The following is a 25,328-nucleotide window of genomic DNA, read 5'->3' as shown; positions in this document are numbered from 1 at the left end:
TGGAGACTGAGATTATCACCTTCACACAGTGCTCAAAAGCCTCTTTCCAAATCTCTGTCTTGTCTATGACAATACAAAGCACTATTCACAAGGCCATGGAACCACTCTGTACACCAAGTGAATAATCAGCATTAAAAGGATCTAAAAAAATGTGTTTATATAAAAGCCCATTTTCTCTCTAGTTTCTATCAAGAGTTAGATTAACATAATACACCACTAAAAGTGTTCGTTTCGTAAACCTGAATACCAGAACAAATGTAGAAACTGTTACAAATAGGAACTATTCAGAGTTGGTATAAATGCAACATTCCCATTGGTTGCTTTGTAATTCAGCAATTATGTCATGATCTTTGTACATGCCTGGAAATAAATGACCTGTGCCCTTTCAGAATTAAGTGTGAAGCTAAAGCAGATTACTTATTTATTCCTGTCCTTTTATGGAGACAGATATTACAAAAATTGGTGGCAAGTTCCTGTAAAAGAACGCCCTGGAGGCAAAAATTGCACATGCTGACCTGCACTCTGTGATAACTGGCACTAAAGCAATATATAGAATGTTGTTTTTTTCTCCAAAGTTTACAATGATCTACGTTTACACTCCTAATGCTTGGTGAAGTAAAAGGGACAGAGGACTCCCCTAAAGAGAATGGCATGGACTGAATGGAAGACACAATCAAAGAAGGGAAAACTGTTGCAGCTGACTGTTTTGTCTCTAGGTCTTGGCATTCATTATTTAAGTTCAATGGAAACTGTTTAGCCTTGAAGTAGACTGACTCATCCTCTCTAACTTCTAATTTCCTGTAAACGATACATTAGTTTTTGGCAAGGTTCACTTTGCATCAAAAAGGCAGTTCTCAAACTCTTATGTTTTTAACAATGCTTTTTGTGGCACAACTTTGATCAGGATAGAATTAATAGATACTGATCCAACTTAGGCTCTTAGATTCCTCCATGGAACTCTCACTGAATTTGTCCTATGCATCATTACCCAGGGCAGAATCTGTCTCATTCGGTCTTAAATATTCTCCTCAAATGAATTTGTAGGGCTAAATCCTACTGCAGGTCACCCCTAAACAATCCTACTGCCCTGGCAAGAGCATAGCAGAAGGCAGAATTTGGTCCCTAATATGCAACATAAGTTTTATTCAACTGTAAAAATGTGAAAATATTTACACTTTTCAATAAACCATATTATATAGATTTAGACTTTCCTGGTTTCAGATTGGCTGAAAATAGTCATGTGATAAGTAAAGGTTACCGTTTGTCACTTGCAGCAGTTGCTATTTGTTAACTTCCAGTTTCCTGTGAATGTTTGCCCAGAGTTACCACAGAGTGGTATCTGACATGTGCCAGTATTTCCCTATATTCAAAATAGAAAATAACTGTGGCATCTCCAATACCACTGTATGGTAATTGTGCGTAAATGCTGACTTTTTAATGGTGATCACTACAATTCCGCTTCTACCATCCACAAGACAAAGTTATTTAACAATAAGAAAACAATGTTTTAGTGTAAGCATCAGCAGTTATATGTATTCAGTGTACACAAAGCTTTTACAATAAAAGAACTTTCTAAAGTCCTGGGGTGACTTCATAAACATTTATGCCCTGATGCCAGCTGGCACAATCAAAAGAGTTTTTCCTTTAAATTATTTTATTGAATGTGTGTGCCTTGCAATGTGCCAGAATAGCAGCTATGGAGACTGAAGTCCTCCGTTTATCCACAATCTAGGAATAGCATGGAGAGCAACAGAACAAGTTCCCTTATCTTAATATGCTGCAACCTTGACCTTCAAGTAGGTCAGATAGGATGAGGTTTCCATGCTCATTCAGTACCGGGGGCCAATTACTGAAGATTATTAAAGTTATATGATGTATCTAATAGGGGCTAACCCAATACCACCATACTAATTTAATACAAACAAAAAATACAGACCTCAGATGGTTTTGGTTACTATGGCCAGGTTAGAACTGGCAACCTATAGGCACAATGCGCCATTACATAGCACTTAGTGAAAATGTTTTTTTTACAGCAAATAAAGCCCAACACTGCTTTAAAGAGTCTTATTTTATTTGGTTAAAAATGCATTGTAATAAATAAAATGATACCATTTTCTAGGTGGAGTGGAAGAAATATATTTGATATCATCACTTATAATATCTTGAGTTACTAAGCTTTGATGTTAAACAGTGTGAACATTAGTAGTAAACATTAATTTCTGCTGGCTTTGTATTTCGAATGAAATTATGGCAAAATCCACATTACTATTAATTATTTTCTGTAATAAATGTGAATTCAAATATTGATTTGGATTCTCAGTCACTACCAGATATAATATCTCTGAAAGAAAATAGACCTCATCTTATCTAATACTGATTTCTATGGTGAGTTAACCTTAAAACAATAAGTGAAAAAATAATTTTCAAATAATAATTCATTAGATTACTTTATTTTATCAAAGAATGTAATTTCATCAGGAATTAGGGCCTGATTCTGCCATCCTCACTCATGTTCAGTAAATCAAAATCAGAGTTACTAAGAAGTAATCCTATTGGCTTCATGGGATATTTAAAAAGTGTTCTGAGCAAAAAGGTAGAATTGAGTTTTTATGTTATTTAAAATTACTTGACTTTTTTTTACATCTATGGATTGTTTGTAATCAGTTCTCTGCAAGTATTTTACAATCAGGCTATGTTGTTTAGTTATGATTGGCCTGATAAGTCATATAGTATGCCCTTTTCTGTTTCTTGATCAAATGGGTATGCAAGTACTTCACGTGAAGTTTAAAATCCATGCCGTCTATATCCATGCATGTGACTTAGAAATTTTCTATTTTCAGGAGTTTATGCCGGTAAAACCTGTTTACAGAGAGTGAGAGCATAGCTAAAGCAAGTTATTTTAAAGTTTGAGAGAATAACTTTCAGAACATTTGCTCAACTCTATTGAATATTAATCACACCAAAAATCTTCCTGGGACCCATTTCTCCCACCGTTACTCATGTAAAGTAGTACCTTATCATAAGCCTGATCCAAAACCCACTGAAGTCAACAGGATCCTTTTCACTGACTTCAGAGCATCAGGATTTGGAATAGGTCTGGTGCAAGTAATTCCACAGAAATCAATCAATGCATGTAAGGATGGCAGAATCAGGCCCTTAAAAAGGATTCATAGCTTCATTAGAGCACAACATTCTTTGCTGCTAAAACAATGCGGACTATAAGTTTCATGGCAGTGCTGTGTTTTGGCTAATTTCTTGTTCATCAAATTGTTCTTCAGCAGTTCAGAAAGGACTCATTCATGCACCACTGAAATCAATGCGAGTTTTGCCACTGATTTGAGTGAGTATAGGAAGCAGCCCCAAGAGTAACTGAACCCTCAGGGAGAAATCAGAGCCATGACCTACATCTTTCCTTAATTCTCATTACAATTATTTTTATTTATACTTTAATTTCCTCTCTTTTTAAACATGTGTAATGTCTTGCTGCAATGCCTACTACTCTACTCCTCTTACTACATTCTCATGCTCTAACATGGTGCATATTTATGGCTCAATCCTGAAAGTGCTGAGAATGCTGGATCAGGCCAGAGAAGTACTTAAGCACATGAATAGTTCAATTGATTTGCCTACTCACATGCTTATTATTAAGCACGGAATTAAGTGCTTTACTGAATTGAGCCAGGGTGCTTAGCATTTACAGGACTGAGTCATTTCTCAGCTATGTAGGGAATTCTCTCTGTTTTCCTTCCCCCTAAGCACAAACTTCCCAGAAGTGACCCCGCTTGCTTATACAAGACCGAAATTCAGGAATCCTTATCTACTTGGGATTTATGACTCAAACAGGAGTGCTAGGACTTGAATTGTAGGATCAAATGAAGCAGAGCCTGTATACTAGGCATCTAGGGGTTAAGTTAATTTGCTAGCGCCCTTGCTGTTTCTTGCTGTCAGACACTATGCATCCATGCTTTAAATTCTGAAAAGAACACCGACCTTTAATCTGTGGTATTAGTTCCTTTGACAAAATGGAAGATTATGTCTTTTTCCCACAAGCCTTCATTCAAAGCTTAGCCACCTTCCATCTGGTCTGGCTAATTAAATGTAAGTTAACATTAAGTTAAGAGCCAGTTTCAACCCACAGACCTCCTATTCTGCAACCGCAGATCTATTAATTGGCCAAACGATCAAAGTATTTAATCCCAAATTTTGATTACTTCTATTTTCTTCACTCTCTCATGAAAACAGTGAAATGTTTTTGAATACATATTTGCAAATTTTCAATTCCTGAGCACAAAACACTAAGACATGCTAATAAGAATTTAAGCGACCAAAAAAAGGCCAGATTTTTCAAATCTGACAAATTAATATTAATAAAGTATCATTATAGTATTCTGAAGGTTTTACTTACCATCCACAAGATATTTAGTTCCAGTTAACTCAATGGAGCTGTGCCTACCTTCACCACCTGATGATCTGACCCTGTACATATTTTAACATTAGTGGACCACTTCTTACAATTTTTATTCACACAAAACTCCTTCTGAAGTCAATGGGAGTTCCGTCTGAGCAAGACAGGATTAGGCCCCTTATTTCAGATTCGTGTGTTATTGTTTTAACCTCAAAAGTTAACTTTTGATAAAATGAACAACAAAATGTATCTGCAAAGAATATTGAAAGTCTAAGTGGTGCACATGCTTTTGGTTTTTAGCCTCAATTTCTGATATTTCTTTTTCTTTCTTATGCATATGTCTTTATAATAGATTTTCAAGGTGAACAAATATGAACTATTTCATGTTTCTAAAATAAACAAATACATAAATAAATGATTAAACTAGTTTCATCAATTTTTTTAAAAACCACCATCATCAACAAAAGAATCCCCTTTTAAATTTCAGGATCTTCAATAAATAAGTCATCTCAAAATTTGTATTTTGATTCTTCTTTGTGATGCTGTGCAAGGCAAACAGCATCTTAACAAAGAAACACACTTTAGTTATTATTTTTTCTTATTTAGCACAATGCCTGTCACAAAGCAGTAATCTAACCTACATTTTTTTCTTTCTGACTGAGTCACACAAGGAAATGGAATGCCAGAAAAAAAATAGCAGCCCAGTTCTTATTCAAAAAATAAACAATTCAGGAATAAACATAGTTAAATTCAGTTTCCTGTATGGATACAAACTCCAGCAAGTGGAAGAAATAAAACAGATAATTGAAAAAATGAAAACAGTGAAAGTGACAGGCAGTATTAACTAGAAGCCAGGTGGGAGTCAGGAGACTTGAGTTCTATTCCCAGCTATCACACTGCCTGAGGTTAGACAGGAAGCCAGGTCACTGCACCTCTTTCTGCCCAGTTTCTTCATTTGTAAAATGGAAATAACACTTACCACCCCACTACCCATTTTAAAGTGTTTTGAGATGCCTAGAATAAAATTTTCTAAAATAGAGATGACAGGAAATTAGTTCATCTCTCAAAGACACAGAAAACAAAATACTGCAGATATTTTGGCATGCTGGACCAATAATACTGAGACGATACTTTTGGCTAAATTTGCTCATACTAAGCCATTCTATTTTCTCACTCAACCCATTTTATTCTATTTTTTTTACAAAATCTGAATTTTTGGAAGAAAAACAAGATTGAACCCTCACAGAATAACATTCACCTAAACAGAACTATAGTCTGCACTAATCCTCTTCACAATTGTTTGTATCGGAGCTTTACCCACTTATCAAATTCAATCTACACTCCTGCTCTACTTCTGTAGAGTTCTGTTCTGTAGTTTCTACAGTATCCACTGGGATTCTATTCTTTACATTTAGCAATCCCCTTTTATTCAGAAGAACTAGATCAGCTCATAATATTTTATGGAACACAGGAATCATTCCCTTAGCAATGAAATATGAGGCTCCCTGGGATGAAACTCAGTGCAAATGTACCAGCTCCACTCTCTCTCTAGGATTGGATGTACTGCACTTCCAAAAAAACCTGTTAAAATCAAATCCAAATTAAAAAATACCATATCAGCATTAGAAAGAAATGCAGTCCTCTGTTCAGACACATTCTTGGTCAATATCTGTGAACTCATTCCTCCAACTTATTCCAATTCATCCCAGCCTTCCTTGTGATCTGGCTACTGGAGCCACCTTGTGCCCTACTGAGCACCTGCATCCTGCAATCCTTTTAGGGAATTTGTTCAGAAAGCCCAGTATACATTCCAGTACGATATGCATCAAAAACAATCTCTATGAAGACATTTATTCAGATTCTATACAATAAGTTATTTCATTTATGTTTGACATTTTAAAGCTGCTTAAGAAAAGAGAGAGAAGATACAAAAAAATAAATAAGGAGTCATTTTGATTTTATTTTTTTCCCAAGCCAATCCATAAATGTGATGAATTGTAGGAAAGTGTCCAAGAAAAAGATAACTTGAGAGAGTTTGGGCCAGAACCTTAGCTGCTGTAAGTTGCCATAGCTTCACTGATTTCCAGTTCACACTCACGTGGGATCTTAGTATTCAAAACTAGAACAAAACAGTGGTAGGACTTTGAAACTATAAGCTACATTACTGCATAACAAACATGTAGCACTGTGCTAAACATTCCTCATCCAACACACGAAAGGCTCCTTCCTGAATCCATAGCGTCTAACCTGACTCTGATGGACAGCACAGAGCCTTAAAATGGTCACACTTTATGTACTACTGCTTAGTCCAAAATTCAGATCTAGATTTCAGACATCAAAAAGTGTTGCGATTTTAGTTTGGCTCATTATAAAATATGGGTCATATGCAGAAAAAGGATCTGACCTAATCTCCAGGGGTGTTGGGATCTGAAGTTTTGGTTCTGAGCCACCTCTACCGTACTTATGTTTCCTTTATTTTATTTTAACTGGATCTTTTGAAGTAGCAATTGTACTTTTTGTCTGAACCACTTTAAATTTCCCTCCCTTCCCATTGCAAGGATCATACTTTCTACTCCTATTGGCATCAAAAAGGAGAAATAGTCACTCCCGCTGGTAAAATTCATATGGGATTATTCAAATGCATGGTACCTGACACACTTTCTAAAGCAGGAGTGGGCAAACTTTTTGGCCCAAGTGCCACATCTGGGTATGGAAATTGTATGGCGGGCCATGAATGCTCACAAAATTGGGGGTTGGGGTGTGGGAGGGGGTGAGGGCTTTGGCTGGGTAAGTGGGCTCTGGGGTGGGGCTGGGGATGAGGGGTTGGGGGTGCAGGAGGGTGCTCCGGGCTGGGACCAAAGGGTTCGGAGGGCAGGAGGGGGATCAGGGCTCCAGGCTCTGGGCAATGCTTACCTCAAGCAGCTCACGGAAGCAGCAGCAGCCTGTCCCCCCTCCGGCTCCTATGTAGAGGCGTGGCCAGGTGGCTCTGTGCGCTGCCCTGTCCACAGGTGTTGCCCCTGCAGCTCCCATTGGCTGTGGTTCCCAGCCAATGGGAGCTGCAGGGGCATTGCTTGGGGGAGGGTCAGTATGCGGAGCCCCTTGGCTGCCCCTACGCATAGGGGCCAGAGGCGGGACATGCTGCTGCTTCTGGGAGCCACACAGAGCCATGGCATGCACAGAGTGGGGCAAGCCCCTGACCCTGTTCCCCGGCTGGAGCGGGACAAGCCCTGGACCCTGTTCCCCAGTGGGAGCTCAAGGGCCGGATTAAAACGTCTGAAGGGCCGGATGTGGCCCCTGCGCCATAGTTTGCCCACCCCTATTCTAAAGCATGTGTTGTCAGAGAAGCCTAAAAAAGTAGAGACCATAAAAATAGAACTACTTGCAACAAAACATTCCCTGGCCACCTAATTTGTCATATTCATGCAGTCTGATAACAGATTGGACAAATCATTATTTGAATCCAATGCTGAAATATATTATACTGCATTTATCCTGGCACTCAGACATTATCTTTTTTTGCCTGATAGCAACTGTAGCTCCTGTAATGTCATTATTTTAATTAATAACACTCTGAAGCATTGACAGCATTGACACATTTGCTCCAGAGTCTAGCATCTCCTGTACATTAGTGCTCTTTTACATCTATATTCCACTATTAGTATTTGCTGATTTAGGTCCAGAAAAAACATTATTAGGCTTAAGCATAACTCTAGAGCTGGACAAGAAACCTAAGAAAAAGCACTCTGTACAAAAAGTACTCTGACAAAATGTTATACTTTTCTTACATACACATAAACCCATGGAAAAATAGACTCTCACCCTGCCAACCTATTTAGCCCATTAGCCAAAATAAGCTTCCACACCTGGATAACTCCAAAGAGGCCACCTGCAGAGAAACAAAAGAGAAATATCTATCCCTCTCCACACTACATGTACCCAAGGTGCTTCTATGACCAATTCAATGAATTGGACCACACATTCTCTTTCATTAATCCAGCTCAGAGCTGGATTAACAATGGCAGAGAAATTTAGACATTTCTGTGTGAGAAATTCTGACTTTAATATTCACACTTGATGCACATACATGGTCTCTTGGCTGCCTACACTCATGTCCATCTATTTTCATGGCTAACCAGGGCAGTGGGGCTTTTGGACATGAGCGATGAGCTAGCACTGGGTTATCCAGACAAGCTACATAACTCTGTAGAAATAGCCAAGGGTAAAAGAAGCACAGAAGATACGACTGCTTCAGTTTTTCCGTTGACATAATTAGACTGATACAGTGACTTGCAAACATCAGCAACTTGCCAGGCAATGGGAAGGAACCTGCATGTTTCACCTAAGATGTATGGGCTTCTGGAGTGTGAAGTCCTACATCCAAGAGCCCACAGGTCAATATCTGTATTCTATTCTATTCTATGTTGAGTCCATTCAATGTCTCTGGTGTGCACTGCTATTTTTTCTACAGATGACGTATGGGAAAATACTACTTGCTCATAAGCAGTCAAGAAAATAGTGCTGAAATGCAGGGCCTCAGACTTCCAAGAGCAATACAGAAAAATAGTCTCTGCAATTTAGATGACACTGATTCCCCTATTCTATGTTTCTAATGCAGGCAACATGCACATAAATCTGTTTTGTATACGTCTTTGTGCATTAACACAATCACTGATGTCATCAAGATGGATTTCAGAATAATACTCAAAAGGTCTCTCTCACTGTAGAGGCAGCAGAGGGAGGCTTATATTGTTTGTATATGAATGCCAGAGATGTAGCAATGTACTTTTCTCATTTTACATGCATTTTCCATTTAAAAAAAAATCTGTTAAGAGAACTTTTCAGTTGCATGTTTAAATACTTAAAAAGGCAGGAAATTATAATGTTACGGTTGTATGTGTAACCTTAACTCGCCCCCCTTGTTTGTATGCATGACAATACAAGCTTTAATTACGTGATCACATGCTGTTTCTAGCACAGTATAACATTTTCTTTGTAAAACCTTATATGTGCCTGGACAATACTATGTAATTTTTTGCCATTCTTGTATAAGTTACTTGCACTGTTCATTGTCATAATTATCCAGTATCACTCTATTGACAGATATTTATCAGATTTTAATAATGTAGTTAGACACATGTATTATTAATTTCATTTTCAGCCAACACCACAGCCTTCCCTAGTGGAAGTCAGGGATTAAGGACATTCACAATGAAATTGACTTGGCTAAAAATAATTTTTATAATGGCAAATGTTCACTATTATTTTGTGTTGTTATGCTTAATCTATAGTACATTATGTAAAAACAGTTTACTATGTGCTTTTTATATGGATGGCTTTCACATGCCCTGTTTTGTCAAGGCACTTCACCTCAATGAGAGCTATTTTCATAACAAATTTCAATGTTATTTATACTAACACTTTTAGCATTAAAGTTATTTATACATGATGAAGAGAGAGAACTTATCAACAGTCTCTTTATTCTTCAAAATGTTTGAGCTGATTGTCAGCCTTTCCAGATAAATTTACTTTTTGGCAGAGTTTTATAGTTTTAGGCCAGAAGGGACCACCAGATCATCTAGGCTTACCTCCTGTATATCATAGGCCACCAACACTAGCCAACACCCACACAGTAAACCCAAAAACTGACATGAGGCCAAAGTATTACAGCCCACAGAAGACTAGACTATGATGTGCCACAGGCAGAGAAAATAGGAGGACTGAGGGAAGAAAATAGGAGGGACCAAGGACTGAAAAAAGTTCAGAAAGACGAATGTTTCAGAAAATTTTAAGTCACTGAAAACACATGTATGTAGTGTTATTTTAGCTATGTTGTTACCAGGATATTGGAGAGAGAAGGCGGGTGTGGTAATATCTTTTGTAAGCAGGATGAGTTCTCCCCTGACAGCTAGCTGGGAGTGGGAGAGACTTCAGGAACAAACTGTATTTACATGAACACACCTACTCTGCCAAGATATCCAGCAGATAGAGCTGTGTTGCTCAAAGTGATCAACTTTGGCTGGTGTTGGGTTACAAAACACTTTAGTTCTGAATGCTGGGAATCACCAGGACTGGTGAAATGTTATCAATGTTGTTTTTATTGCATGAATAAAGGGGTGCAGAACTGAGCTTAACCTGTCCCAAATGAGGGAGTCACCCTCAGCTTAAAGGACCTCATTAAGGTAGGGGCTCGAATGTCAGAGCCCTGTGAATGTAAGAGAGATGAGGACAGGTGTCCCAGACAGGAGGTGTCGACTCTCCCTAAGGGTCCCTGGTCTGGTTTAACCTGTTCCTCACCACTGTTCAAAGGTAGAGCTAAATAGGCTCCATTAGGAGCCTTTGTTATTTAAATGCTTAAATAAGAGCTGAAACCACTTGTGGTGGGACAGCGTTTCTGCCCGGCCAGAGAGAGCAGCCAGCCAGAGCAAGCAAGCGCTCAGATGGCAGAACAAGCAAGGTGCCTTCTTCCCCGGGTGGGAGGTGAACTCACACAGATGCACCTTTGAACCCTGGGTGCTCACTGACCAAGGACAACCACTGTGAGTGGGGTGTGGTGAGGGAGCAGAGAGGGGCACGGAAAAGGAACTTTTGGTTGTAGAACACAAGAACAGGAGGCAGAAGGCGCTGCCCCACGCACTTTGGGGTGGGTGTCCTGCTCACAGCTTTACGATTATGAATCCTGCTTGTGGCATTTTCCCTAATTAACGTCAGGTGACTTCCCTCCTTTCATTAAAAGTTTCTTTTTTACACTCAGACTCTGTGCTTGCGAGTGGGGAAGTACTGCCTCTCAGAGGCACCCAAGGGTGGTGTGTAATTTTCCCAGGTTACTGCGTGGGGGCTCAGGCCGGTTCTGTGTTGTACTGTTGAAAGGGAACCCCAAAATTTTGAACCTGGTCCTCGTTACTGCCGGCTCCACTGTCAGAAGGGTTACACTTTTATTAGACCAATTTCTGTTTTTGAGAGAGACAAGCTTTTGCGCTTACATAGAGCTCTTTTTCAGGTGGTCAGAATGGAACCTGTTATGCAGTTTTAACCACAGTTCTCTCTACAACAACCACTATGATATAGAATCCAGAAGATATTCTTTATACCCACGATAAAGTGCCATACATAAAATTTCTGCCCAAAGCTGCACTATTAGATCAAATCCATTTAAACAATACCAGATTGGCTCTTCCACACTGAAGAGGCTCTAATAGTTTCTGACAATCCTGCAGCCACCTCACCTGATCATCATAAAGCAGAATATTGAAACTGGATCACTGTTTTTTTAATTACCTGCTCCTGCTCCGCTTGCTGGTACTGACAATAGCTAACTCTGCACGTATACCCTGCAGAAAGAAGTTGTAGCGGGCAGTCTCTATGCGTTCCTCCCTAATTGTTCCTTTGTGAGGGACAGGGATCCCACCTCACCCTGGAACAGGTCATGGGGCATGTCACAAACTGCCTGGTTCTGGGAAGGGTGGGGATCAGAAGGCGGCCACAGTCTTCTAAGCACAGACTGTGCCTCCACAGCATCGCTGACTGCACCTTGCCCACCTCCCTGCCGGAACAGATCCAACAGAACCATGTTACCCCCCGGGAGTTCCATAAAAAGAGATATTACAGCATCAGATTGTATTCTTCTCTAATAAATCCCCACAGGATTGAAATGTGTCTAGCTACTCCCCCAGCCCACCCTGTACCTAATATCCCAGGGAGGGAAATGGCGCCTTTCAAGTGGCTAACATGACCCCCACACCCTTACCGAACACTTATTTCCCTGCGAGAGGGAATAAAGTTACCTTAATAGATAGATCGGGGAGAGTTAATCCTACCCAGTGGAACTACTTGCAGAGTACACTACCATTCAATGCAAGCAGAAAATGGCAGAGTTGGGCCTATGTAAGCAGACATCAGATAAATCACTAGGGCTTAATTCGGCTTAAAAATGCCAAAAATGATTCACATAAATGTCACGGTATTAGAATCACAGGTGTTCCATTTTTCTTCCTAAAAACAATTATCTAAGAACACTGAAAAGAGGGGACGTTTGACTGCCATTGAAACACTATAAAACACCTACTGTGAACATTAATAAGAAGTCTAAAAAGGAGAAATCAAATATCAGAGCTAAACAATATCACTGCTCAGGACAAACGTGTTTTCTTGAATTTCACATTTAAGATCAATATTTCATGAGCACATACACAATTATTTCACAATGTCATTTCCTAAATATAGTTAATAGAACTACATAAGTAACAGGAGAACAGAACATTTAGGACATTGAAGTGTCTTATTTAACCCAATTTTGGCCTTACAGCTCTTTGTCTAATTTTTATTTAATATTTTGAGTTAATTTAGCAGTTGTCTGAGCTGAAACACAGCCTAGAATCAGGTGCAGGAATAATGCAAGAAGAGGCTGTGTAATCTTCCCAACACAGCTTTGCCAAATACAACCCACTTTTGACCTACAGCATCCTTGTTTTTCTGCTCCTATGATTCCCCTGGCCTGAGCACAGGTTGCCAACCTTGTGTAACTGTGCCAAGTTGTGTAGTGGACTAGGGACTTGCTTAAGACCACTGATCATATTTGGCTTACAGTCCAACTCACATTTCAGTCAGTCAAGGTGAGTTAATTCTCTCTTACCTACCCCCTCCCTCCTCCCTTCTCAACCGAGATAAGGACACTAAATCAAGTAACACAATCCACTAAGTAGTACTGGTTGAGACATTAAATAGAAAAGGTTGTACTTTATTCATTAAGGGCTAGTCAGTTTCCCCCTTTACACATAGTGGCAAAGGAGCGAGGAACCTCTGCTATCTTATACAGACACATAAATTACAGCCCTTGCATTCAAGGGAGCACAGGGATGGCTCTGAGTTGGTAAACGGGACAGAAAGTAGGCAGAAAGGAGGCCAAAAAGCTTCCCCTCTCCCACTAAATTCAGGCCAGGAGCATCTGTAAGGTGGGAAGCTCTGGGAAGTATTTGCCTCCTCGTTTTCATCCTGCTACAGGATGGTACCATACTGCTTCCAGTGTAGAGCTGCAGCAAAATCCATGATTTAGCCCTAAATAGTTCCAGTTACTGTGGGCGTTTTTGGTTCCTGGCTCCACTAAGGGAAGAAACTAAGCTTAACAGTGTAGCCTTGACTCAATGGGTATGTCTATTCTGCAATTTAACAACCCAGCTAGCCCATGTCAGCTGACTCAGGCTTGTGGGGCTCCAGGAGGGTCCCAGAACCCAGGCTCCAACATGCCAGAACAAGTGAAATAATAAATAAAATGTTTCTCTATCTAAACTTCAGGCAACTCTGCCATCCACTGATGAGAAATTTAGGAGGCCGGACACTAATTAAACTGTTTTGCTGGGGGAGGGGTGAGGAAAGATGGTTAACTTGCATGGTATTACATTGTCTTCAAAGTCATCAAACAAAGTAAAGGACCACAAAAAAAATAAGCAGCCTCTCAGGGCTCCTGGCCTAGTGGGGCTCTCAAAACTTTAGACTAGTAGTCTTGGGAGGCTGGGGAGTTTCTTGAGGATTTAGGGCCTCCCAATGTATTACTCATTCATTCTACAGCCCTGGAGACATTTTCCATTGATAAGGATGAAGATGAGAAAACCTCAAGGAGTCCTCACCTTCAAGACAGATTCCTGAAACTATAAGAAAACTGTCAAGGTATTTTCTTTTGCTCTGAATAAAAATTAAAGGTTATCCTGATTACAGGGGCTCATTGTATTGAGGAAAGACTGTAATGAAACAAAGATAATTTTCTATTTATTATGTTGGGGTGGTTTTATTCAGCTAGATTTACATTAATCTTTGAGGTCCAGATGTGTATCATTTGTCAAATAGTTCTGGGATAGCAAATACTGCTAAATCCAAAGGAATGAACGAAAACTCACACTGAAATAAAAACACAAGAGTCTGAGCTGTTTTTTGGCTGTTCCTTTCCTTCCGATTATTGCTTTGACTTTTAATTTTGAAACGTCAATGGTAATTGTAAACTGTTGGAGGCTGTTCCCCCATTTGATTAATGATGATGTTAAACAACACTTTAGGCTAATCCTTTCTACCTTTCATCTGAATAATTGCTACGTATCTAGTTCCTTTCACCTGGGACTGAGGTGAAATGACAGGCTATTAAGTTGGAGTGATCCGGAAGTGTGCCCTTTGTCATATCTGGCCACAGCCTATGGCCTGACCTATTTTCATTGTTGATCACGGTGCCTTCCCTCTTCTGAGATGTTTGTATCTTCAGACATAGGGCTCAGGTCTGCCAATGCATACAACACAACGTTGCTATTCCCATGGCACTACGACCGCCAGCATTTGCAAGATCAAATCTATAATTTGTGGACAGTTGTTGTTTAAATAATAATTATTTATTATTTGTATTACTGTAGCACCTAGAACCCCTAGTTATGGACCAGGCCCCCATTATGCTAGGTGCTAGAAAACTCAGAACAAAAAGACAGTCCCGGCCCTTGAAGGTAGTATCTGGCACAAGATGCTCCCAAGAATGCTGAATCCTTCTTAACTCAGGCTTTCACAATATAGAATGCTTTTAAAAACTGTGTATTTACACTTCCTTTAATCTATTCTATGGAAATATCTGTTTTATTCTGTTTTAGCACCAATAAGAACAGAAGATGAAGAAATTATTCCAGCATAAAAAAAAAAGTGGGAAAAGGAAATTTTTTGCAGCAAGCAACTTGCCCAGTTAACCTGGGACTGACTCAGTTCCAAAAAGAATTTAGTGGCTCTGAGCCTGCATGCCAATTTTCATAGAAAATACAAGCACAAAGATTCAAGGAACTCTTTTCCACAAAAGAGACTTATTGAGACGTCAAGAGGGATTAAATCGGGCCTTATGCAAAAACAGTTCAGTGCCTGAAAAAGACCCTGAATCAAAAGGTAAATCAGACAAAAAAATAAATAAATACAAACGTGGCATGGCAAAATCACAACCTGTGTGAAAAGGCAGCTCACATATCCCACAAGCACATATACCACAATAGGAAGCTCCATGCATGTGTCAAATTCCTGATGCTGCCCTTACAAGAAGAATGTACTGTACCTGGGTTGGGTGATTCTCCCTCAGTAGGACACGTGGGGATACTTTGATGATGAGTGGAAATGGTCAAGGAATGGTCAAGTGAATTGTTCTGGTCTGTGGCTTTCCAAGTGTGTTGTTTTCAAATTGCACTGGTAGTATTTGCTCCTTAGGATCCAGAGACATCTGACCAGGGAGTGGTCCAAACACAACCCTCAGAGGGACCCCCTGCACCCAGAATTAGACCCTTACCCACACCCATCACATTGGTGGCAGTTGTCCCCTTGAACTTAGGGGGACTATGGACTACAGCATGCATATTGTGGTGTAGGACAACTAGATGGTAAGATCTCAAAGAACATGAGGAGGGTGTTTCTCCACTAGTGATTCCATGTATAATTTGCTGGTTTTGTACTAACCTTTCCTCATAAGTTTCAAGTCTCCGGCATCCAGCAGATGCTGCTTCACTGGCTGCCTTAGTAAGGATATAGCAAGGAAAAGATGTCTGCTTATTTCATACGGCAGCACCTCTCACGTATGAGCTGTAGGGGACTGTCCCAATTCCTAACCTTTTTTTACTTTTGTTTCTTCACATGCTATCTCTTTTTTATAGGGTTAGACAACAACTAAAAACAACTTGAGGGAAAGAATCAGGATTCTGAAAGTTAAATAATGTTACTGAGTTTTTGGTGGGTTTTTTTTTTTTAAATAGTAAGCAAATACTTTTAAAAGACTTCAGTACTGTCAACACCAACTGATCAAAAATCATAAGCCAGGTGCAAAAAACTATGAGATTATTTTCAAATGCCATGATTTTTAAGTAAAATAATGAAGCGTTCTTTTTATTGACCTTCTGGCTTCTGAACATCTAGGGTGCACTTTCAGGTCACGCTTTCAAGCTTTTGTCTGCAATCATCGGAGCTAGAAATATACTTTAAAAAAATGAAAGCTCAGATTCTCTTATAACCACATGACTCCAGGAGCTGAGGCTGCAAGAGAACACCAAACATTGCTAGATTCACAATAAACATTTGAAGAGTTGGCAATACTGAGATTAAAAGGTACTGAAATGTCAGAAATATTCCAATTTAAATTTTACAAAGCCTCAGAGAGGCGAGTAAAAGATAGAAAAATATTTAAATACTTAGAAGACAATGTTGAAGAACCTTAGATTGTAAATTCCTTGGGGCAGGGACTGTATTCACTGTATATGTGTGTTTACAGTGCTTAGCACAAATACAAATGATAATGTGTTTTTTAAACATTTTTTTAAATAATTAAAAATAGAAGTTCTATTTAACAGTGTCCTGTTTATTGCTGAGAGCAGTACTAGTGCAAACAGGGCAGGAAGTGAAGGCAGAGCAGAAAACATCCAAATACCACTTTAGCTGCTCTTGGAACTACCTGCAACTAGTGGGAAAGAGCTTGGCGGGAGACAGAGCCGGTATTCCAAACTGTCAGAGTTGTCACCGAAGGTGGGCAGGAGCACTGTGAAACTGCACTGGAAGGGCAAGTGGCACTATTGCAGGTGCTATGTTTGTATTTTCTGTCCACACTGGCACAAAATAATTACCTCTGCGGTTTTGCTGTCTTGTGCTGAACAATTGCTTCAATGCAAGCAGCACATACCTGGTACTCCCTGTCATTAAAGGTATAGTGGTGGCTGTCACTTATAAACAGTTGATACATATTTTCTGAGACAAACTCACAGACTAAAGTCTTTATCTGCGTAGAATTTATTTTCCTTATAAATACTGTAGATATGCTCAGAAAGGTCTACTGGACTGAAGAGACAACAAATAAAAGTGATTTAACTCTTAGGGGTGAAGCAATCAGGATTCTCCTCTTTCACTATTCTTCTCATCATTTCTTTCCTCCTTATTTTCAGTTGTTCCTGCTACTTAATCAACTCACTGTATTTTCCATTTCTCAGTGCCTGCTCCAACCCATTTCATTTTTCAGAGGTGATACTAATTGGATTTCACCTGACACCCAGGACCACATCTGGCTGTACATAAGGAAGAAGAGAACATGCATAAATGTAGTACACCAGGGAGGGGAAGGTTATAATCACATACTACACTTCAAATGCTATGCATTAACTTCAATATCCTGAGGAAATATACCATGTCAGACCTCTGAAACACAAGCATACTGCAATTCTAATGAGATAATAAGGCCTAGAGACAAAATACTGCTGTTTCATTCATAAACTTTACCTACTTTCCCATACAGAATAAGAAGGTCTTGATACGTACCTATTCCTCTTCCCAGTGTGTATCCCATTTCAAATCTAACATTAGCCAAGAGTAGAAGTAAAAACCCATTTAAACTTGCTTAGAATCCCTACTTAGTCCCTCAAATGAAGCACAAGTAGAGATGAACAAACCTCAAGTCCATAGTTCTGTAGAATTTACAACACTGGGCTCAGATTCTGCAACCCTTGCTCCTGCTAAATAGTACCTAGTCATGCAATTAGGGCCACTAACTACACTAAAACCGCTTGCATGTGTACTAAATGTGTATGTGTAAAGTTAATGTGTATTTAACTTGAAGAGGGATCGCAGAATTGGGTTAATAAAAAGTAGTACTCAGGTCTCAAAAAGAAACAGAAAATTCTTTGTACTCTAAAGAATAAATTTATTTCATGATGGGACATATATATCAAGAGCAGAGCATTCCTTTGTCCTTCAATCAGCCATCTGACACAGCATTTTAGTTACTGACTTTTTAATAAAGGTATACATTTCAGATAATTTAAAATATCTGAAAAGTTCACATCACCGCATGCTTGTAGTCAATTTTATTTTTTTATTTCTAACTACATTACACTCAGGAATCCAACCTGATATCAGCTTAAAGGCTGAGAATTTTGGGGATGTTAGCAAGAAATAGGAAAATCTAAAACAAATACGCTAATACCTTAACTTCCCTTAGAACGCAGAAGAAATACAAGCTCCTCTGACCCCTAGCACCAAAGTGAAAACAAAATAAAAAATACGGAAAAATGTGGGAGATAATGTCATAAAAGTGGAAGCTGCAGGAAAATTCATTCCAACTCTTGCACCATCAGCACCAAATAACTAGATAGAAGAGAGGCCAAATTAGTTTAAATTGATGCCATATCAACTGGAAGTCTGACTGAGCCCATACATTGAACCGTAATTGCTCTCCATCCAATTTATGGGTCCAAACTGTCTGTTTTGCATCTGCTCCTATACCAATTTAAGCAATTTTGAACTTTGCTCTGCCTTGCTGAATGTATCACAGATTTATTAGTGTGTCATGGTCCAATTTTTAAGATTCTCCACTAAGCTAGGCTATTATGGGGTGTGAAATTTTTATGTCCATCAGCCCAGGCCAGGAACATTCAGGAAGAACAATCACATGTGACCTTGCTGAACCCACCATGAATACTCAAAAGAAAATAATGGAATACACCAGAAAATAAAAAAGGAAGAGATCATTTTGTTCTCTTCTTCCACTACCTTAAAGATTTGCTAGAAAGTGGTCTTGAACACTATGAAGAGCTTACAAAAGTGTTTCTAATTGGTAAAAAGCATTACTGATAGTAAAATGGGCTTGATAGGCCAGCTAAGGTATTTATCCCTCTGTTATAAGATTGAACCTGTTCCAGTTTCATATATGGGATGAATGAAACTTTTAAATATTTATTTAAGGGATTGATCCTGCTCCAATTAACATAAACTGGACAAGATGACACTATTTCTTGTATTAAGTGAAAATTAGTTACTTCACCTGTAAGCATGTATTAAAATATTATCCTTATGCTACAAGGACAATTTTATAATACATTTTACACAGATTTAGGCATCTGATTTTTGTCACTGGATACAACAGTTAACAGAAAGTATAACCTTTTTATTACAAAAGTTTTTATCTTATCAGAGAAACAGTCTTTTTAGCCTCAACATTAAGAGTTTAGTTATCCATCTTAAACTACACCAATGGCCAATGAAAAATTGCCAGTAAAATACAGTATAAGAGCCCATATGATAGGAAATGATGTTAACACACTGTATAAAGCAAACTACATTTCTCATCTCCAAAATTTAGGTGTCATAAAATTGTTTTTAAAATTATTTCTGTGTCATATAAACATATAAACATTTTTTTACATATAAACATTTCCTTATTGTGGCACTAACATCTTTTCAGACCATAGCTGAAATCAGCTTTATTAGGTAGAAGCATCTCAGGTTATTCTCTTGATTTTGATCCTGGCATGGCACTTTATAGTCTGTCAAGTATTTCTTTATTTTGAATAATGTGTATTATTCCTTGCTCTACCACTGAACTTGCAGTGTAGCTTTGAAGAAGTCTCTTAATTTGTTTAGATCATTCAGTTTCCTCATCTGTAAAATAGAGGTAATACCAACCTTTGCAAAGAGCTTTTGGGTCCTCCAAGGAAAGGTTCACTAAATGCAAAATATTCATATAAAGGAATTTTACATTGATAGTCTAAACAAATTATTTTGCTGCATTTGGAACGATGTTGGTTTTATTATTGCTTTCACAAGCAGATTCCTTAGTTTATTTTTTCATAACTCTTCACCATACAGACATTTTAAATGCCAACTGGACTTTGATTTGGCAGAGTATTTGGGCACTGCCTTTATTGTTATAATTTGTAAAGGGGTTCAGTATTGTCCTGACTGTGTCAAAGCACTTTTTGATGACACAATTGTGAAGTCACATTTAGATATGTATGATGTGTTATTTACAATTGTTATCTAAACACTTAATACAAAAAATCGTAATATGTAACAGCCTATCATAATACCTACAATAGGTAAAATATCTTTTCTTACATTATTCAGAACTACTGCTATTTTTTAGTCTTTATTGTGAAGAGCCAGGGAAAATAATTTAAAATGTCTTGCCCTAGATGTAACAGTATGATGTACACAAAGATATAAACACAGTATGTAACAAGAAAGATAAAGAATGGGATTTTCAAAAGCACATATGTGAGCAGAAGTCCCATATACACTTAAAGAGAATAAACTATTTAACTGCCTATATCCCAGTGCTAGAAACCTGGATAATAAAGTGGAAGAACTGTTAAATCATGAGAATAAACTGACACGGTTGATATTACCGAAATCTGGTGAGAGAATTTGCATGACTGGAATGTTAAAATCACTCTTTAGAATGGGTAAAAGGGGAGATGGGTGGCACTCTTCAGCAAAGATACCATTACTTGTTTTAGATGGTTGACATCTTGGAATCACAGGATTTTGAATGTTTATGGATCAATGTTTTAAATGATAATGTACAAAATGAGATATTGGTAGGTGTCTGACAGACCACCAAATCAGACCAGAGAACAGAACAAATGGCTTCTTAAGAATCTACTTTAAATGTGTAGAAAGAAAAAGCATGTAATCAAAGGGAACTTCAACTTAGGGGACGTATGCTGGAGGTCTCATGCTGCCAGTAGTAAAAAAAAAAAAAAATCACTGGATTTTCTATAAATTATAGATAATTTTCTAACACAAGAAGTATTGCACCCAACAAAGGGTATTTCAATATTACACCTCATTTTGACTGACAAAGATGACTTGATCAAGTAAATAAAAGTGATGGCTTAGGTGCAAGTGATTGTAACCTGATTACATTTGTTTTGTGCAAACAGAATACAGCCCCAGCCAGTAATATAAATACTTGGAGATTTAAAGGGGTTCAATTACTAAAACTAAATATAATTATGAGCAGAATTGATTGAGATAAAAAATCTCAACAGAAAAGTAGGATTGAAAATTATCAGTTGTTTAAGAACACTTACAAATCGATATATAACGAATGGGGGAAAAAGTTGTGGTTAATGGCAAGTAACAAGTCAGAAAGTAAGACGTGGGGGCAATTGATAAGGGAAGCTAAATGTAACAGCTAAACATCTATGGCCATTAGAATTACTAAAAATAAGGAATTATAAAAAAAAAATCAGGAAAAAGGGGAGTCTTAACTGTACAGATGCAGATGGCAAAATTGTCCATAATGGTGAGAGAAAATGCAGTACATATTTCGAATATGTATTTGGAACAAAGCTGGATATTGTATTCATGTCATATATTGAGGGTGAAATATTTCCTATTCCAACATTAACTAATGGAAAGAAAACATGAGAATGACTCTCCAGCCTGGTGGTTAGGGCACTTAGGTGGAAGGCCCAGAGTCCAGTTCCCCTACTCCAATTACTATTTAATTATTTAGCAAAAGTGGAACAGCTTCAATAGGAGAAACAGAGAGATCTGCATCAGAATATCTCTCATGAGAGGTGGGAGGCCCCTGTTTAAATCCTTTCTCCCCATCAGGCAAAGGGAAAAATTGAACTTGTTTCCCACATCCCAGGTTCACAGCCGAGCAGGGGATTTTGAGGACCTCAGTGGAACCTAAATTTTGGGCTTAGGCTCCCAAGTGGGGAGGTAGGTACCTGAGTCCTTTTGTGATCTGGGCTAAAGTGACTCATCAGTAAAGTCAGAAATAGAACCCAAAACTCCCAGTCCCCTACTTTAATCACTATACCAGGCTCATACAAAATGTGACAGGGGAAAAGGTGGTCTCTTCTTTCAATATTCTAGACTTTTTTAAAAACAGTTTAATCATGAGTTACTTTGAGAGAGGGTCACAGACTACAAGAAATCTTTAAAGAGAGAAAAATATTTTACTTTGTTTTGAGACCAATATCATCAAATATGTTTAGTAAAATGTGCGCTATGTCAAATGAAATCATTTGTAAAGCTGTAAATAGTGAAAAATATGATTCAGACTAAAAAGTCCCCACTGTTGTAAGAATCATTCACGTGTAAAAATATAGACCACAAATATAAGTATGTCCTTTAATCTCATGCATTTCTATAAAGAATTTTTCTTTAATAAATGAGAAAAATAAAGAAAATTAACGGTATAATTTTATTGACATAAAGCAACAGAAACAAAGAAATTCTAAGTTAAGTATAACACTGTTCATTCCTCCTGTTATGCTTTGATACTCCACCAACCTCTCAGATCAACATGCAACTGTACATAAAGTAATCTGTGCTGCCACAGCTTGCCATGACAGGACAAGTCAAGGAAGGTATGATCCTTAGTGTTGAACTTGCTTTTTTCAGTTAGTGTTACAACCTACATTTGAAATATACTGGTCCAGATTCTGGTTTGTGGCTGATTTGCACAGAGCACAGTTCTGGGCACAGATGCTCAAAACTGACCTTTGCACTATTCCTGCTGAGGCCCTGCAAAAAGTTCGAGATGCCTAAGGTCTGCGCCAGCTTATGCCAGATTGCTAAAAGCAAACAAAACCACAAGCAGAGGTTTTGTGTGGCCCAGGGGCAACCTGCCAATGCACCTTTTCCTCCAGCAAAATTAATTCTAAGCCACGGGAGGATCACCCTTATACCATAAATCTCCCCACTGTATTTTCCACTGAACGCATCTGATGAAGTGAGCTGTAGCTCACAAAAGCTTATGCTCAAATAAATTTGTTAGTCTCTAAGGTGCCACAAGTACTCCTTTTCTTTTTGCGAATACAGACTAACACGGCTGCTACTCCGAAACCTTATACCAGAGTAGATACAAGAACTACAGTGAGAAGAGTTGTATAAACTGGATAGTTGCATAAACAGGACACATCTGCATAGGAAGTTATCCTCCATGCACTAGTTAAGCCAGCTTTAGGGCCATTTCACACTGGTGGCATAGCAGAATGTGGCCATATAGCTGATTCAGACCCATTATGTTTATGTTATTTTTATTTTGGCACTTCATCTCTTTTAGTGAAATGGCATAAATTCCTAAGTGTTCATCCAACATCTTCCCTTGCTCCACCTAAATCTGGTCCTACATTCCTGGAAAACATCCCCCCACCCCCAGTCTTTAATTTGTGCATCTCCCAATCAGCCACTTACGAATCATTTCATTAGAATATTAGTAATAAAGCTCAGTGAGAATTCCTTCTCATGAATTTTACTTCTGTAGGAAACTGGTTATTCAGCCCAAATACATTATTACCCCCACACAATCCCCTCTGGCTCCTTATTCTTTCGTAATTGTAATCGCTAGATTCTCCAATCAATCAGCTCTGAAATGAAGATAAAAATGAAGCTTAAGGTACATTTCAAAAACTCCACAAATTCCACTCCCCAAACGCCGCAAGCAGCTCCAGCATGTAAACACACAGATCGCCCTCCAGGCTTGTCTTGTCCAGCTGCCAACTGCACATTTTCCCAGGGAACATAAATTGAGATGCACACACGCACACTCGCTGCTTTATACCCATTCTGGGAAGAAATTCCTCCCAGCACAGCACCACCGACGAGCGTGCACAGAGGCCCTGTCACTCCAGAGTCTGCATTAAAGACAACCCTTGTCTTATTCGCCAGGGCACGAGTTTAACCGGCTTGCCAGCCTCCGCTAAACCAGACAGCCCCGGCCCCAGCGCCTTAGGGCGTGCGAAGCAAGCCAGAGGCTCCGCATAGCTAAGGAGTCGGTGATGCGCTCGGGGGTGCAGAAAGCAGGAGCAGAGAGAGGGGGCACTGGGAGCGCGCTCAGGTTGGTGGGGGGGAAATGAACCGACCCCCCCCCCCCCGCTTGGGGCTCCAGCATTTTTCTGGGGTATGACGCGTTCCACAGGAAAAAACAGAGCGAGCCGCAGCCCGGGCGCGCCCAGCCCTTCAACCCCCTGGCCCGGCCGCAGCCTCCCGCCCCGCCCCGCCCCCAGCGCCACGGTCCCGGCCGCCCCGCTCCTGCTCCGAGGGGGAGCGCAGGGCAAAGCGCGGGGCGGGGGCGCCGCCACTCCCTCCAGCTTCTCCTCCACACGCCGCCGCAGCGAGCCCTCCGGAGTCCTCCCCGCTCCCCAGAGCCGCCCAGCCGAGGGCGCTGCCAGGAGCCGGGCCATCCTGGCCCTTTTACCTTCTTTGGCTTTTTTCCTGCGGGCCAGGGTCCCTCCAAGTTTGCCCAAGAAGGAGTCATCTTTCTTCCGCGACGGGGGCGACTTGGGGGTGGTGGGGGACTTGGGGGCCGAGGGGGATTTCGGGGGAGAGGCTGCCATGCCGCGCCCGCGCTCAGGGCTGAGGGGAGGCAGGTTTGAAACCCAGCTGGAGCGGGAGGCTGCTCCCTGCTCCAAACGGAAGCGGAATTATTTCAAGCATTTCAAGCAGCTCCTGCTCTCTCCTTCCCTCCCGCCCTGCGCCACGGAAGGCCGCTCTGTGCGCTCCCCGCTCCCTCAGCCCCTGCTGCACCGCCGTGTACTCCGCTTTCCAGCCCACCCTTCCTGCCCAGCTCCTGGGGGCAGCGGGCCGGGCCGGCCCAGGCGGTTGGCTGCCTCCCTGGAGTGGGGATTCCTGGCTCTGCACTAGGAGCTTTGCGTTCAGAAAAGGGGAAGATCTACCACCCACCCTCTCTTCCAGGCAGGTGCATCCTACCCAAGATGTACCTGGCTGCTGTTAAGTGCATGGACTGTGCCCTCAGCCGGGCAGGGGACGTACCTTTGCTTCTCTAAAGATTTTGACCCTATAAATAATAAATTTGTGACAATCCCGGGGGGTTCAGATTCTGATCTTCCCAAGCAAGATCAAGCCAGGTTGCTCTAATTTAACACTAGGGCCTTTACCCACATGGCCCCAAGGCTGGTGGGCACAAAGAGTTAGCTCAAAGCCAACTTGACATGCCCTTCTTTCCCACTCAAAGGTGCACCAAGTGCTCCTCAGCTACAGCTCAGGCTTCTCTTCCATCCGATTTAGATTTATACACTGGGCTCGTCACATGGGGATTCGGGCCACAACCAGGCCCTTATCCTTCAACCATATACAGATGCTTAACTTTACACATGACAAGAGATTAGTCCCATTTAAACCCGAAGAA

At 40.0% G+C, this 25,328-nt stretch overlaps 1 protein-coding gene across 2 annotated transcripts in view; it reads right to left on the bottom strand.

Annotated features, from left to right (window-relative positions):
* The window catches only part of PARVA (parvin alpha), a 90,482-nt gene extending 65,951 nt beyond the window's left edge, over positions 1–24,531 (bottom strand). Inside the window, exon 1 of one of the 2 annotated variants that reach the window (XM_074955075.1) lies at positions 24,378–24,531. In XM_074955075.1, the coding sequence (XP_074811176.1) occupies positions 24,378–24,516 (139 nt within the window). In that variant the 5' untranslated portion in view covers positions 24,517–24,531. The remainder of the gene's footprint in view (positions 1–24,377) is intronic. The other variant, XM_074955076.1, reaches the window with a different exon arrangement.
* Between the last annotated feature and the right edge of the window lie 797 nt (positions 24,532–25,328).

This window comes from Natator depressus, chromosome 6 (genome assembly GCF_965152275.1).
Source record: "Natator depressus isolate rNatDep1 chromosome 6, rNatDep2.hap1, whole genome shotgun sequence".
NCBI classification, from domain to species: Eukaryota; Metazoa; Chordata; order Testudines; family Cheloniidae; genus Natator; species Natator depressus.
The sequence above is the reverse complement of the archived record's forward strand: the minus strand, read 5'-3'. Positions and strand labels throughout refer to the sequence as shown.